The sequence below is a fragment of the Perca fluviatilis genome, chromosome 4 (genome assembly GCF_010015445.1).
Source record: "Perca fluviatilis chromosome 4, GENO_Pfluv_1.0, whole genome shotgun sequence".
Lineage (NCBI taxonomy): Eukaryota > Metazoa > Chordata > Actinopteri > Perciformes > Percidae > Perca > Perca fluviatilis.
Window position 1 is genome coordinate 10,387,908 of NC_053115.1, and position 15,402 is coordinate 10,403,309.

The following is a 15,402-nucleotide window of genomic DNA, read 5'->3' on the forward strand; positions in this document are numbered from 1 at the left end:
ATTGACAAAACGCAGAGCGATGATCTTTGTTCTCTGCCTTTGAGACTACTTTTTCTTCTTCTGACTACTTCTGACCGAGCGACTTGAAATGGCGCAGCAGTTTGTGCAGACTAAAATTAAAGGAGACAAAGTGGTGCTGTTTATTAAGCCCACGTGCTCGTACTGCATTATGGCAAAAGATGTTTTGTCAAAATACAAATTCAAGCCGGGACATTTGGAATGTATTGATATAAGTGGACGCAGCGACATGGACAACATGCAAGAGTATTTCCTGGAACTCACCGGAGCCCGCACGGTAAACCCAAAGTTGCTTAGTCATACATTACAACCGAAGTGTTTGAACAACCTGAAAACACAAACGGTCACCCATGTTGATCTAATGATATTATGTGGACCTTTTTATAGGCGGAAAAAGTTATGGTCATTTTAATCTCACCACAGACGATGAATGAACGGTTCTATAAACTCCCGGAAGTTAAAATAACTGTTGACAATGTTAGCTGTATTATTAGATGTAGACCTTTCTGATTAATTTGCTGGTTGTTATTCATTTATTTTGACTACATGATCCCCATGAAATCCATACAAGTGGAAAGTACGGTGGCATCAATAAGGGAGTCTCCAAGAGGAACTGCCCATGTAGCAACAACTTGCCTCACTTGCCTAACCTTTTATTGTAGCAACATTAAGTCAGAAAGTCACATGACTGATGAAAGAATTGTCAGTTTATTAAATAATGGTTTAAAACTCTCTGTGTGTGTGTGTGTGTGTGTGTGTGTGTGTGTGTGTGTGTCCGTGTCCACACAATCCATAAAAAAAATCAATAAGGGAAGTGGATCATATGAATCCAAAATAATTAGAGATAAAATCCTTTTCACGTATTATGCAGTGGTGGAGAAAATCAGATCCTTTTCTGTAAAAAATACTCTATTAAAAGTAAAAGAGTAAAATAACTCAAAGCAAAAAAATTGTGACTATTACATACTATATAACTAGATTATTTATTATTCCTGCATTAACATAAAAGCAACATTTTATTGTTGTGGTCGGTCGAGGTGGAGCTAGTTGGGAACTATTTTGTATCGGACTGGAACTAATGAATAACTTCACAATCCATGTTGTTGTCCAACCAACAGTCCAAAACTCAATTATAAAAAACAAATTAAAATAATTAAATAAAAAATAAGCAAATCTTTGCATTTGAGAAGCTGAAAAATGTTTGGCATTTGTGTGCATGAAAAATGACTTAAACGATATCCAATAGTTGCCAGTTAATTTTCTGTTATTGCCATTAATGGCCTTATAAGGGATTGCTCTGTTGCTGCCGGAAATTCCGCCGGATAGCGCTTTCTTTGTGTTGGAATTTTAAACTCCGCTGGATTTATGAGGACTAATCGTTAACTCCGATCTCTGCAGGGTAAATCCAGGCAGCTGGCTAGACTATCTGTCCAATCTGAGTTTTCTGTTGCACACTAACCACTTTTGAACGTACACCAAAATAAGTTACTTCCCGAGGCTATTTTGGAGGTGGCTCTGTCCGACGATTTTGATTGGTTTAAAGAAATGCCAATAAACCAGAGCACGTTCTTCTCCCATCCCGGAATGCTGTGTGGACTAGCCAGAGCCTCCTCCGCAGCACTGTGGAGGAAGGTCTGGCAAAGCGAAACTAAAGTGATATCAACATTATGGCAGAATCTCTGATGGTACAGAAATGTCTCGTGGTATAAGCCTACGTCATGTCGTCCAACTCTGTACGACACTGAAAATCGACGACTGCATATTAACCAGTTGCATCCCTGTTTCTCTTGTATTGATTTGAATGTAGGTCCCACGGGTGTTCATCGGTGAGGAGTGTGTTGGAGGCGGCAGCGACGTAGCGGCGCTGCATAAGAGTGGTCAACTGGAAAGCATGCTGCAGTCTATTGGAGCTCTGCAGTGACCCGCTCCAGACCTCCAGGTACAGGACACTGCCCACTGGGCACAGACTCGCACACTCAAGTCAAGTTTTTTCAACCTGCACCCTATTTTCCTATGTTTTTGTGTCTAGGTGACTGATGGGAACAACAATCTTTGAAATTGGTCCAGTATTAAGCAAGGTGGCAGCAGTCGGCAGCTGCGAAACAAGCTACAATGGAAGTTAAAGTGATGGTTCGGAGTAATTTCACCCTAGGGTCCTTTGCACCATGACCTCGAACCAAACACCCCCCCAGAAGCTTTTTTCACCTGGGTCTAACATTGGGAGAGTTAGCGTAGAGTAGCGTTAGCCGCTGAATAGCTTAGCGCAGAGGCTAATGGATCCGAAGTGTCTCTTAACATTACCCCACTAATAATGCCCGAAATGATACCAAAGGTCTACACTAGTATATATAGGTTATGCACTCATAAACGATGGATTGTAAAGTTTGTAAGTTACCAGAAGGTTATGTAAATAACACTTGCCTGCGTGGCTTCTGCTCTCTGCTGTTGTTGTTGTTGCTGCTATAAGACGAGTGCTTAGGGACATCTACAAATTACAACACCCGAAAGAGATGCAACAAAAATATTTTTTAATTTAACTTATTTTTTAAAGTAAGTGCTGTAGTATAACTAGCAGGAGACAAGTAATAATTGAGGTAAGTTTGGAGACATTACCTTATTTAATCATTAAATTAATAAATATTTTTGTTGCATCTTTTTTCGGTTGTTGTAATCTTGTAACTCCCTAACTACCCCGTAGTAACAGCAGCAGCAGCAGAGAGCAGAAGCCAGCAGGCAAATGTTTTTACATAAACTTCTTGTGTACCTACAAATTTTACAATCCATCGCTTTTATGAGTGCATAACCTATTTGTACTACTGTAGACGTTTGGTATCATTCCGGCATTATTAGGGGTAATGGAATTAATGGACAAGTTGCCGGATCCATCTAAGCTGTATCAGCTGATAACGCTCATCACGCTTAAGTCGACCCAGGTGAAAAAAGCTCTGAAAAGTGTTTGCTTCGAGATCATGGTACAAAGGACCCTAGGAAATTACTAAACAAACCCAATCACTAATATTAATGTGGCAATTGTCCAGCTTGTATTTACCTTCACAAAAGTGTTCATTTTGCCGCCGACAGGCTCAGATTAATATTCTAAGTGTCTGACAACATTATAGAAATGATCCCTTCAGAGATAGACCTTTTAAAACCTCTTTGAGACCTTTCTGTTTAACCAGAAACGGCTCTGAAGTCACTAGCCCTAAACCCACCAGACTCCATTTAAAAAAAGCAATACTTTTATCGTGTATAGAGCCAACATATTTTCACATGTAAGTCGGTAAACTGTGTGTTTATTTCAACCAAATCTAGAGTTGTGTAGTGGAAAGACGACCCAAAACGGCTTTTCATAGTTTTATTTTGTTTCTGTCGACTTTGAATAAAGTGTATTTTACGATGCTAAAATTACTGTCTATTTACATTGAGTCTGATGGGTTTAGCGAACACAATTTTGCAGATGTTTTTATGTGTAAAAAAAGCATCTTACTCTTTAACAGAAAGGCCGACCTCCTTAGAAATCCTTTCCATAATGTTGTCAGACACTTACAATATGAATCTGAGCCTGTCAGTGGCAAAACAAGCACTTTTGTGAAGGTAAAAATCTGGACAATTGCCCTATTAACTTACATTGTAGCTTGTTTCGCTGCTGTCAACTTTCAGCGATCTTGCTTAATACTGGACCAATTTCAAAGATTGTTGTTCCCATCAGTCACTTAGACACAAAAACATAGGAAAATAGGAAATGCAGGTTGAAAAAAACGGTTACCAGTTAAAGCACGCAAGAAAATGAAGTTGGTGTTTCCCCTCAGGAGAGCCAGAACAGTTCATTAAGTGTATAAATTAGTAACCGTAAGCTCTCGTTAGTTTGGAAATAAATTAAAGGAAATAAGATGCCCAAAGTTGTGCTCAAAGAGATAAGAAGTTATTGCTTGGGGGTAAGACCGGAGTAAAATGTGCTCTAGGCCCACGCTGTATCACATCCTGACGGAAATGTACAGACGGGTGACAATTTGAAGGAAATGCCTGAATAAATGAGTGAGGAAACTTCATGAATGCAGCTACTTCCACACGGCGCACGAGGGGTCAATGAATGGTTTGATGAGTATAAAAACAACGTTAATCATATGCTATGGCCTTCACAGTCACCAGATACAAGATTTTGAAACCCATTATACTGAGATCAGACTATATGATATCACCCTGAAAATGGCCTGACCCAAAGACAAAGGCCAACAAGCTATGATAAGACGGGGTCTAATGTCTTGTTGTCTGTCGTCTTTTAGCCAAGTCATGGCAAGAATCAGAGACAGATTAGGCGATCACACAGATCGCCTAATCGGACACAGTTTAAAAGACAAATATATCATGTAGTCTGATCCTGGAATTATAAATGCATATCGTGCAGTCTAATCTGGAATTATAGACTGCATGCTCCACCAACATTAGCAGACCACCAAATGAAGGAATGTCTTTTGGAATAATGATGTTCATCCCTTTGTTTTTGAGTTTGAGAGACTTGGAAAATCTATGCCATGGAGCATTGATGCTGTAGCGGAGGCTTGTGTTTACACTTTATTTCTTTTAATTTGTCACCAATCTGCGTAATGAAAGGTCGATTTTTAAGGGGAGGGAGAAGCAACTTTCGGGGACAAAAATGAATGCTGTACAATAATTACAAACGGCAGAGCACAGACATTGATCCAGTCTGTGTTTTGTTCATTCTAAAACATGTCTTTATTTAAATTCAGACATCGTGTTATCTACAGTCTGTACAACACTGGCCCAGTGGAGCCACATGTGTGTCTCCACACACTGGGTGTGGATGCAGCTCTGGAGTACACTTTGTTTTACTGTCCCGTTTTTCAACTGATATTTACTCATTTTCTTTTCAAGAGAAGATTGGGATTTTATCTGAAGATTAACTAGTGGACACACACTGTGATTGTTGTGGTGCAGCAGCAGGTTAAATATACACCATGTAGTTAAAGGTACCAGCTGTATGTACATTGTCAAAATCTCACAGTGGTAGTAGCTTTCTTGTACTACGTACACAGCCTGCTGCTTCACCTCTGCTAGCGTACTCCACTACGTATTCAATACAAATAGTTTGACTGTTAATGACTGATGCCGATCCATCCACTGAATAAAAAAATAGCTGCAAAATGTCACAATTGATCTTTTTTGCTTTCATTTATTTTTTTTACGGTTTATCTGACAAATTTAAGTTGTTCTGTCTTTCTATACCCCATTTTATTTTTATAATCATGCACCTTTTTAAGTAAATACCAGTGAAACGGTAGACTGTAAAAAAAGTGTGATCCAGTTGTCTCTACTACGAATGTATAAAAAAAAGGTCATGTCATAATCATGTCCACACAGTAAAAAAAAAAAATTATTGCAGCACCAATAAATCATAAGATATCATATGATTAAAAACAACCTTTTCAAATTAAAAAAAATTAGGATAAAATAAATATTGTGTATCCACCCAGAGGCATTGTGGTTTTTAGTATATGCTTGTATATGTCCATGATATGGTTGTTTTTCCTAAATGTTTTTACAAAAAGGCTTTTGCCTTTTAATGTGACAGACCCATTATTATTTGTTTATAAAACAGATAAGGAATAGTTTCAACATTATTTCCTATTAACCTGCAAAGGAAATTGTCACACAGCCTTATATATATATATATATATATATATATATATATATATATATATATATATATATATTTGGTGTACAAAACACTTGGTTTTTGATACAGGCGATGTTTAAATTAATTTGAAGATTTCATTTCAAGCCATTTCTGAATGAAAGTGAGATGGCCTCTTTTGACACAGACAATGACCAAAATGTATTCCATCTCACATGGTAATAAAATCAGTCTGCCAGTGAGACGCTCACTGATGTTGCGTCATAGATCTGAAAGACTCTAATAAACGAATTGTGTTTAAAGTGGCCCTGCTCGTCTGCTGAACTGAGTTTCTGACGGACTAAAGAAGAAAATGAGCATGACTGTGCTACCGGTCCAGCAGCATTACCAGTTGATTTTCACGCTGCTCTCAGCGGCAATGTAGGTCACCGCTCGGCTGAAATACTGATCGAGCCACAAAGAAGTGTGAGGCTGAAGTTATTTCAGCTTAAGCAAAGCTGCATGTTCACACGTTCAACATTTTTCGATCCAACAGGACACAGGTGCATCATGTGCCAAGGTTTAATTTAAAGGTACAGTTCAACCCCAAATAAAAAAACAACACATTTTTCCCCTTTTTCCTATAGTTCTATATATCAGTCTAGTCTAGATAGTTTTGGTGTGAGTTGCCCGGTGTTGGAGATATCGGCCGTAGAGATGTCTGCTTTCTCTCAGATGTAATGCAACTAGATGGCACTCAACTTGTGGTGCTCAAAGCGCCCAAAAACTCAACAGCAATGTGTCTTTCCAGAAATCATGACCCGGTTACTCTAGATAATCCACAGACCTGGTTGTGAACACCCACCAACTGTATCACCGCGCAGAAGGAAGCATACTCATGGACGAGAGGCTCGTGACACGTAAACATTAATGGCGTCCTACTTGGCTGAGCTGTAGTTTTAGCTAGCTCAGGGGAGCTAGCAGCATCGGTTAGCTAGCTTCTAAGTATTAGTTAGCTCAGCCGAGGAGGACGAGCCTCTCGTCCATGAGCAGACTGATCTCATAAAGTGGCGTATGCATGACACGCCAATTCGTATGCCGTTTTTGTGTTTGTTGGGGTGGCGGATGGGTAAAACGCACGACTTTCACCCAGGAGAGCCGGGATCGCGTCACGCGTGTGGTGTTGTCGACCTTTTTTTTTCTAATTTTTTTTTTAAGCCTTCCCCAATGTTTCTTTCCTAAACCCTACCGTTTGTTTTCCTAACCGTGTGACGTTGGTCACCGTTGTGTTTTTGTGTTACTAAAGCCTTTTCCGATGTTCTTTTCCTAAACCCAACCTACGTACAGATAACACGCCATTTGGCTTTAGGAAAGTGGCGTGTATGTTTATGCAAAGTCATGATGCCATGTTGCCATGAGTATGCTTCCTTCTGCACGGTGACACTGTTGGCGGGTGTAGTTCAGTAGAAAGAAAACAATAAATGAATAGCACTACAGGTAAGAGGAAAATATGTTTTTGATTTTGGGGTAAACTGTCCCTTTAAGACGGAGCAGTCATGTGTCCAGCGTACAGAAGAGACTCGGACATCCCCAGGTATCAATTAAAGAAGAAAACCCAGCACCTTCCTGCTTTTTCAAACTGAAGTCACATTACTGTAGTTTTAAAAGCGTGTACAGCACATGATCCCGGCCTGTTTTCCAACAGATGTGCGGTCATTTGACATATCTGTACTCGTAATGGAGCCATTTTTGTGTCTCTGTTCGTCGTCGAAATCCACCATTTTGCATTGGCCAATATAAATATAATCTTTCACAGAGCCCCTGGTCAGTGGCCAGTTAGTCATTCTAAATTCATATTGGGGTTTTAAGGATCAGTCGTATTGCCCTTGATGGAATAGTCATTACGCAAAGGATGCACAGTCATTCCTCCAGGGGAAGAGAGGCGCGTCACAGCGGTGTATGTCACTGCTCGACAATGTTGTCCTATTGGTTAAGGAGTCTTATGTCCCTCAGAATCAGCCCTTCATCCAGCAGAACAAACCATTTATTCTGTCTGTTTCTCCATGTGTTAATGACTAGTCTCACTCTTTGTCTTTATTTTCTTCCTGGTCTCCCTCCTTTGCTCCCCCCCCCTGTTTTTCACAGGTTTTAGGCATCCAGGCAGGGTCACATTACTATGCAGCGGGACTTGCGTAGCTTGCGTCGCCGGTGCTGGTACTCGCTGAGCTCCTGCAGGTAGCCTCTGGACGGCCAGCGTAGCCTCTCTACCTGCTCACGCTCCTCCTCTGGAACACAAAAAACACATAAACTCATATCTACTGCAAACACAACTGAACCCTTATCGCAACAGTTACTGTTCTTGGCATATACTCCCTACACCCACTACACAAACACATACAGTAATAACTCCATGGATTGTTGCCATGAACACAGCCAACAAGGCTGAAATATCTCATACGATTTAGTTTACACCAACAAACAGAAGACTCAGCCGTGATCAGTCATGTGCTGTCTCTTTATTCTGGCCTTTGACTTGGCTTGTGCCCTTAAATACCCGTCCAATGACCTTAAACGATTCTTGAGTGTATGACTAATGACGACAATAAAATGTGCTACTGCTACTAACTGGAGCAATGTTGTTGTTAATCGTTAACACCGTTTATGTGCCTATTAAATAAATATGGCTACAATAACTGAGAAGCAATGAGAGGTGTATATACTGTATAACTTGAGCATAAACCTATAGTATTAAGCATACTATAAGGATGCGTTATTCTGAGGGGCTGATGAATTAACACATACGGCCATATTGTGCTATATGGCAGTATAGCATAAAATACAGAGCTTTTCACAGGTGTCCATGTTCTCAAATCATGTGTGATGAACTCACTTTCTATTCGCCAACATTTTCAAAGCGACATGGTTACTAGTGTCTAATTTTAATTTACAACTGATTGTTGGACACCTGGATTACAGCTCATGTATTTTACAAACTGGTTGGCCATTTGACAAAAACATATCTGAGACAGAGAGAGCCTAACCTACATTTACTGTGTTGAAAAACAACCGATCCTCAAAAGCCTGGAGGCACTCTGACTTAATTCTTTTTAAAAGAAGTCTGAAGCCCTCCAAACTATTTAAATCAGCAGTTTTTTGCTATCACTGCAGCATTTTTTGCTTACATAACCATCACTTACTAGGCTTATTTTAATTTGTCAGACATTTGCTACGCATTTCTTTTTAAATCACACACTGACCTGAGAGCTCCAGGAAGTCAGGTTTGTGACTGAAGATCAGGTAGTTGTTGGAGATAAAGTGGAGGAGCCAGACATACAACTGCTCTGCATTGTGGCACTGAGAATCAATTCAAACAGACATTATGTCAAATAGCAATGATTCTCTTGAAAACTAATGCTTTTTGACAGATAACAATGAATAACTTGCAGATGGATTCCTAGGGCTACTGTTAGGTAAAAGATAGGTATTAAGCTTGCCACAGAAAAAAACATGCATTGGGCAATCTTAACAAACTGCAAGATTTTCTCTATACAAATCATTTGCATTTTGGTGGCTGAAGGAAATATCACATCATAATAAGGTAGTAATCAGTTTACACAGACAAGCATACCTCCTGCAGGTCTGTTCGTGCTCTCAATTCATTTCATACACTCAAAAATGCACCGACCTTTGCTCGGCGGAGTAGTCGAATCACGCTGATACCCGTTGACGACAGCTCTCTACTGGGCATGCTCTGAAGGTAAGCGCACACGCACACTTCACACAGATGCTGCAGACGTTTCACCTGGTACATCTCAGCACAGACCAGCACGGCCATGGCCTGCAGCACACTGGCTGGACACACAAACACACACAGCACTGCCTTATACCCTGCATATGGACAAAGTATTACACATATATTTAGAACAACATGGAAACACTGATGCTGGGCATTCTCTGTGTAAAAAAACTAATATCTTAAATATACTATAAAAATACTATAAACCCTGAAGTGCTCAACTCCACAGAAAATGATAACCTTACTCTGTAGTTCCCCTCATCTCTACAGTGAATTTTAGCATCTTTCAGGTCATTCTTTAGGTTTTACAGCCCACAACTTTACAGTTTGATTTACTCTCACTGCTTTTATGAACTGTTTCCAGCACCAGCTGTTTTGAGTAAAACACTTTCCTTGTAAGGTGTTCAGGTCTGTGGGACCCATTTTCAATGTTTGCTAAGAGAAAGATTATGCTATTTATTATTTCTTCTAAGTCAAACTCATTGGCCTTGGCTCATTTTCTGGGAAGAACATAAAAAATAACTTATTTTCAATGACTGCACATGGTACACCCCCCTACACATAACTATTACATATGAGGTGTTCTGGACCCGAGTATATTTAAATGTAGGTGCTATGAAACTTTTCCCACACAAAGTTACAAAATTGTTACATTTCAAGCACTTTCACCTGTTCTGATTTAAGTTCTAAGAAATAAGCAGCAATAATGATCAAAAATCTTGTTTCTATTTTTTTTTACCTTTTTTATAATTGAATTTCCTTGTTTTCTCACAAAAAACGAAAATGATCATATGATCATACATGTGATCTCACAGGGGTACATGGCAAATATGAACCATAAATTATGTATATATCATTGCTAATTGAGCTAAATTAAACATCTGTATTGTTACATAAATTGTTATGGCTGTATTGATTTAAAAGCCTAATAATGTGGTGGGTCCACCAGACCTGGGAACATTGGCTGTATAACAAAAATATGAACATCTTACAAGGGTTAAAAGCCCATTGTACACTAGCTGCCCAGCACCAAACAGCAGACAGACACAGTTAGAGACTAGCTGGTAAACACAGTGGAACTTTCAGCAGCTAAGGAGCCAGATATTTCTTTCAGGAGTTGGTGGAGACCAAAACAGCTAAACACAGACTTATATTTGTCATGTAGCAGGAAACACAGCTCCAAATATTGTTTCATGTTTGCTTGATGTTTACACATTTGCCAGAACAATTATTTTCTTACAGACCTTTTCTTAATAATTGTTTACAAAGTGCTTTTAAAGAAATAGACAGGATGAACCAAATCTATCCGTTCGAATTAGGCCCCAAAACATAATACTGACACACACCTTAAATCACAAACCAAGAGTACAAGCATCATATATTTATAACTTATATTTTTTTATCCTTTTGTCATATATTTAAGTCATATTGTACTCCACAAAGTCAATTTTTTAATATCTCAGATTGTGTATCGGTTTGATGGATCCAACCAATTTCATGAAACTTTCTACATAAAACCTCATTATTTCTATGATTACAGCACACATTGTCATCACATGGACTAAATCTCAACCTGTGCTTTGAATAATTTAATGTATTGATTCATTTTTAATTGTATACGTTTTATTGATCCCCAGTGGGGAAATTACAATGTATTGAAATCACATTAAATACAACAAATAAATAATTTCCAATTGCTCTTTCCAAGCTGTCAAATGACGTCCTCATACAATGAACGTCAATGTCAATCCTATTACGTAATGTCTAAATGTCAAATCAAATGACTCCTGATGAAACACCAAACACCACCCTCGCCATCCTTCACCGATTCTCTGCATGTGCCGCTGACAGGCTGATGCAGCAGCCGTACAGAGGCTTTGTTCTGTTCAGCTGCACAATCATTTAAATGAACGGTAGCAATGTATTCTACTATAATGCAGTATATACAGTATGCAATATTTATCTGAGTGAAATACTCTGATAGCATTCCTCCTTTGATTTCACACCCTTAGTTTTTGTCGCTACTGGTGGAGTTACCTTGTGTTTAACCTTGAGTGCTGAGCTCTTACATAACAGTGCAGCGGCGGCAGCCTCTGGAGCGGCTTCATGGCTTTCATTTCCTGTTCCCATGACTCAACCTGAAGCTGTATCTCTGGAAACAGCTTGCTTTCCCGGCCTTGTACCTAAGCTGGATCTTAAGGCTGCTTGCTGACATTTTTCATCAAAACATCTCATGTCACAAAAAAAAGAGGATCGTCAGCTCCCAGTAGCTGGTTATTCAGGGCAGATTATTATGAGCCTTTATATTGTCTATTCTGCAGCTTTGATATACTTGAAGGGAAAATGACAGCCAGTGTTGTAATTAACTGTACTTCTGTAAATGTACGTCACAGTTTTAGGGCTTTATCTATTAATTAAAGAACGTAATGTATTGTGATGTCATGAAAATACACTCTCTCTCTCTCTCTCTCTCTCTCTCTCTCTCTCTCTCTCTCTCCAACCAAACCCCCTGTAGGTATGACTGCAAAAGATAATCTTGTACCACTAGGGTGCAGAAAAACTCAAATATAAACACAACACGCAGCCTTTATGATAGTTCAGCTTATCAAGTTGGTTTGGAACCTCTTAATAAATAGATAACAGACACAGAGCAACATGAGCGTTACACTGGAGTCCCGATGGGCACTCTTTACTCGCATTTACTTTTATTGTTTGGTCCATTTACTGTACTCCTGAAAAACCTGTCTCTTTCTAAATGTTTTACTGTGTTCTCCAGTCTTTCACCTTGACTCTTAAGCCATTTTGTCACTGGACAGGTAGCATACAGTCGGTGTGTGTAATTCTGTGGACTTGAAAGAACTAGCATTATTTGGTTTATCTGACCATAAACCCCCCAAAAAAAGAGCTAAAAGTTGCTGAAAGCTGCTCAGAGCTGCAGGCTGAGTGGTGATTTTCATTGGGATCAACAGTATCAGGAGTCACTTGATTCAGTGTTAAAATAAAAAATATTGATTAATGTAACTTTTAGATTGTAGAAACACTTAAAAAATGTAATGCCATTGCCATCACCAGAAAAAATTATACCAATTACTTGCATGCAGCGCACAATGTGACAGATAGTGCCAGAGGAAAACAACAACAACACATTTGGGGCCTGTGAGTTGGCATTATTAAAAGCAGATGCAGCAGTGATGCCACGGCTTCATTTTGTCGTCACTAAATCTAATTTAATTTTAAGCTCAGTGCTGTTCTCGGCGAGCCTCCTGAGACTGACACTGGCAGCATGTTGCAGTCACACAGATGGTTGATATGACTTGTCATCTGTGTTTTGTTTTGGGCTGCGCCTAGTGAACGAGGCCTCGAGGAAAACACCACTGTACCTCCCTCAAGTGTTTGGTAATGGTGCTTATTTCTGCGGCACATTAAAATGACATCAAAGGTCTTTTGTCCTTCTGTAACAGACTGTAATTTTGACGGTCAGATCCATGGCATCTGAAGTGACTTTCATCTCAGTCACAAATCAACCAACCGTCTATTTAAGTAATCGTCCCTTATTATACTAAGCAAACTATTTTTATTTCCAGCAATAGCCTGAGAGACTAGTTATAGACGAGTGATTGAGTAACATGCTGACTGAGGGTTTCCCAGTGCAATCATCTCACCACCAAACAAAATCTGCTTCAGGGATTAATTAGTCCACAAGATAAAGAGGAGGGAAGGGCAATTTTCTTATGTTTCGGCCTCCCATCTGAGATGTGTGTGCAGTTTTACGTGCTATTTAGGCACCTATAACTGGACACATGTAATCTTATACAGTAATGGTCACAGTGGTGTACTTGAGGACATGTCTGGCTTGTGTGCAGTAAACTCACCAGGACAGCAGGAGTCAGTGTAGAGGTACTCCAGGAAAGACAGGAAGGTATCTGAGGAGACACCGTGAATAGGCACCACTCGGCTCCGGGCCTCTGCATACTTCCCACTGAACATGGCCGCCATGACATCACATCGCGCCACCAGCACTGCTCGGTGGGCTGGCAACACACTCCCTTAAACACACACCACACACACAGATACACACACACACACAGACACACACACACACACACACACACACACACAAGCATCTATGGTTAGAATTTCAGAGTTGCTAGGAAAGTCCCAAAGAGCTGTGAAGTGAAATGCTTAAGAGTACAAACTGTTCATAATTATGTACTGAATCTTGACTGATAGTAACCATCAAGCATCTTTGATGTAAAAATGTCTGGAGACAATCACAAACAAACACATTTTGAATAACTTTCAAAAAGTTCAAACGACACGTCTCTTTTGCCTCATCACAGAAGTGTAGAGGCCGAACCGAATTCAATTTGGCCTGTTACGAGTGATGATCTGTCATAATGGGCCATTTAAATGAACAGGAAACAAATGACATGTAACGCCTGGGCACAAGTCCTTCTGACATAATCGCTGTCATTAGGTGCCAGACGTTGACAGCTCTCAGCACACTGCGTCAGCACGTTGGTGTAAAAAAAAAACAGTTATGCAAAAAAAAATCTTGCAGAATTTTGCTTTGTGACCTCCAAGAGTTTAGCTCACAGCTCAGAGCTGCAAGCATAAGAAATGCTTACACTTTTTTATGAGATAAATATTGATTAGGAAAGACTTTGGGGTACTATTTCTGGATTTCTCAGTTTGATCCTTTAATAGAGAATGAAACATGACAGAAACGGAAGGCGGCCTGTCTCTCGGACCATTTTATCTTATTTAGCCTCCAAATGGATGCCCAGGTCCGGAACTGAGATCATAATTCAATCATGGCTAATTAAATGTGACCTTCCTCTGCTGTGTGACCGTGTGTGCATTTGTAAATGTGTGTATGTCGAAACAGATAGGCATGGACCCACCTTGCACCATGAAGATGACATCAGAGTAAAGAGGAGAATTGAAGAGGTTGACAAGAGTCTGGGGGCCGAGCTGAGCTGCCCGGGCACTCGGGGTGTCCCTGGGGCCCTAAACACACACATACACACACACACACACACACACACACACAGAAAAGAAGCCAAAAGATGTGGACAGAGAGAGTTAACATTCCTCTGCTGGATGTCAGGTATTAGTTACTAGCACAATTGCCATTCTGTGCATCTATCTCAGCTCCCATGTGGAATACAAATGGCCTCTCTGCCAGTCTTGCTTAGCACTACCCAAACATACTTGAACTGCAATGCCAAGAACGACATGACGGAACTGGCTAACACTGAAAACAAACTGGGCACCACACGCTCGTCCAAACGGTCTATTTATTGACACATTCCTGCTCACGTTAAGCCTTCAAAGGATGCATAATGAAATATATGTATATACGCTGTACTGCAGTGCACAGCAGGTGAAATCAGTAGAATGAGAATAGCTGCCAGTGTGTCGTTTTGGAGTGTATGTGCACACATGGTTGTGTTAAGTCCTCAAATGAGTGTTGTCAAAGAATCCGATTACCATTACGTGACCTTTCTCAGTCAACTGAAGCACAAAGAACTTCATATTCTCGCACAGCTCTGCTGCAGAGGGAGTGCTCAGCACACACAGAGTCTTCAATGGAGGCAGCTACAGAATCGAGCTTTTTGATTTTGTAAATCAATGGAAAGCTTATGGAAAGCAAGTTTCAGCCGGTCTCGCAGAATGAGACGACCCGCCTGGGTAGCTCACCGGGTTGAATGTGCGCTCCATATACAGAGGCTCAGTCTTTGCCACAGCGGCCGTGGGTTCAATTCCGACCTGTGGCTCTTTGCTGCATGTCATTCTCCATGTCTCTCCTCTATCATGTCTTCAGCTGTCCTATCAAATAAAGGCCTAAAATGCCCAAAAAATAATCTTAAAAAAAGAATGAGATGACCCAGAGGTGTTTGCAGACGACGAGATCAAATCCTGACAGGACATTAGGGTGTCTCATCGTGTTAAA

The 15,402-nt window shown here is 40.2% G+C and overlaps 2 protein-coding genes across 2 annotated transcripts in view; one reads left to right on the top strand and one right to left on the bottom strand.

The window, feature by feature from the left end:
• Positions 1–8,280, top strand: glrx (glutaredoxin (thioltransferase)). The gene is made up of 3 exons (XM_039798071.1): positions 1–295; positions 1,826–1,957; positions 7,796–8,280. Exons 1-2 carry the CDS (start codon positions 89–91, stop codon positions 1,937–1,939), a joined length of 321 nt encoding a protein of 106 aa, XP_039654005.1. The 5' UTR covers positions 1–88; the 3' UTR covers positions 1,940–1,957; positions 7,796–8,280.
• rhobtb3 (Rho related BTB domain containing 3) overlaps positions 7,781–15,402 on the bottom strand; it is a 24,219-nt gene continuing 16,597 nt past the window's right edge. Inside the window, exons 9-13 of the mRNA XM_039798072.1 lie at positions 14,351–14,456; positions 13,319–13,492; positions 9,336–9,502; positions 8,908–9,004; positions 7,781–7,935 (exon numbers count right to left, since the gene is read on the bottom strand). Coding sequence (XP_039654006.1) covers positions 7,817–7,935; positions 8,908–9,004; positions 9,336–9,502; positions 13,319–13,492; positions 14,351–14,456 — 663 coding nt within the window. The 3' untranslated portion in view covers positions 7,781–7,816. The remainder of the gene's footprint in view (positions 7,936–8,907; positions 9,005–9,335; positions 9,503–13,318; positions 13,493–14,350; positions 14,457–15,402) is intronic.

Coding starts and splice junctions, on each gene's coding strand:
- glrx (XM_039798071.1), top strand. CDS start 89: ATGGCGCAGCAGTTTGTGCAGACTAAAATTAAAGGAGACAAAGTGGTG. Junction 296..1,825: donor AACTCACCGGAGCCCGCACG/GTAAACCCAAAG, acceptor ATTTGAATGTAG/GTCCCACGGGTGTTCATCGG.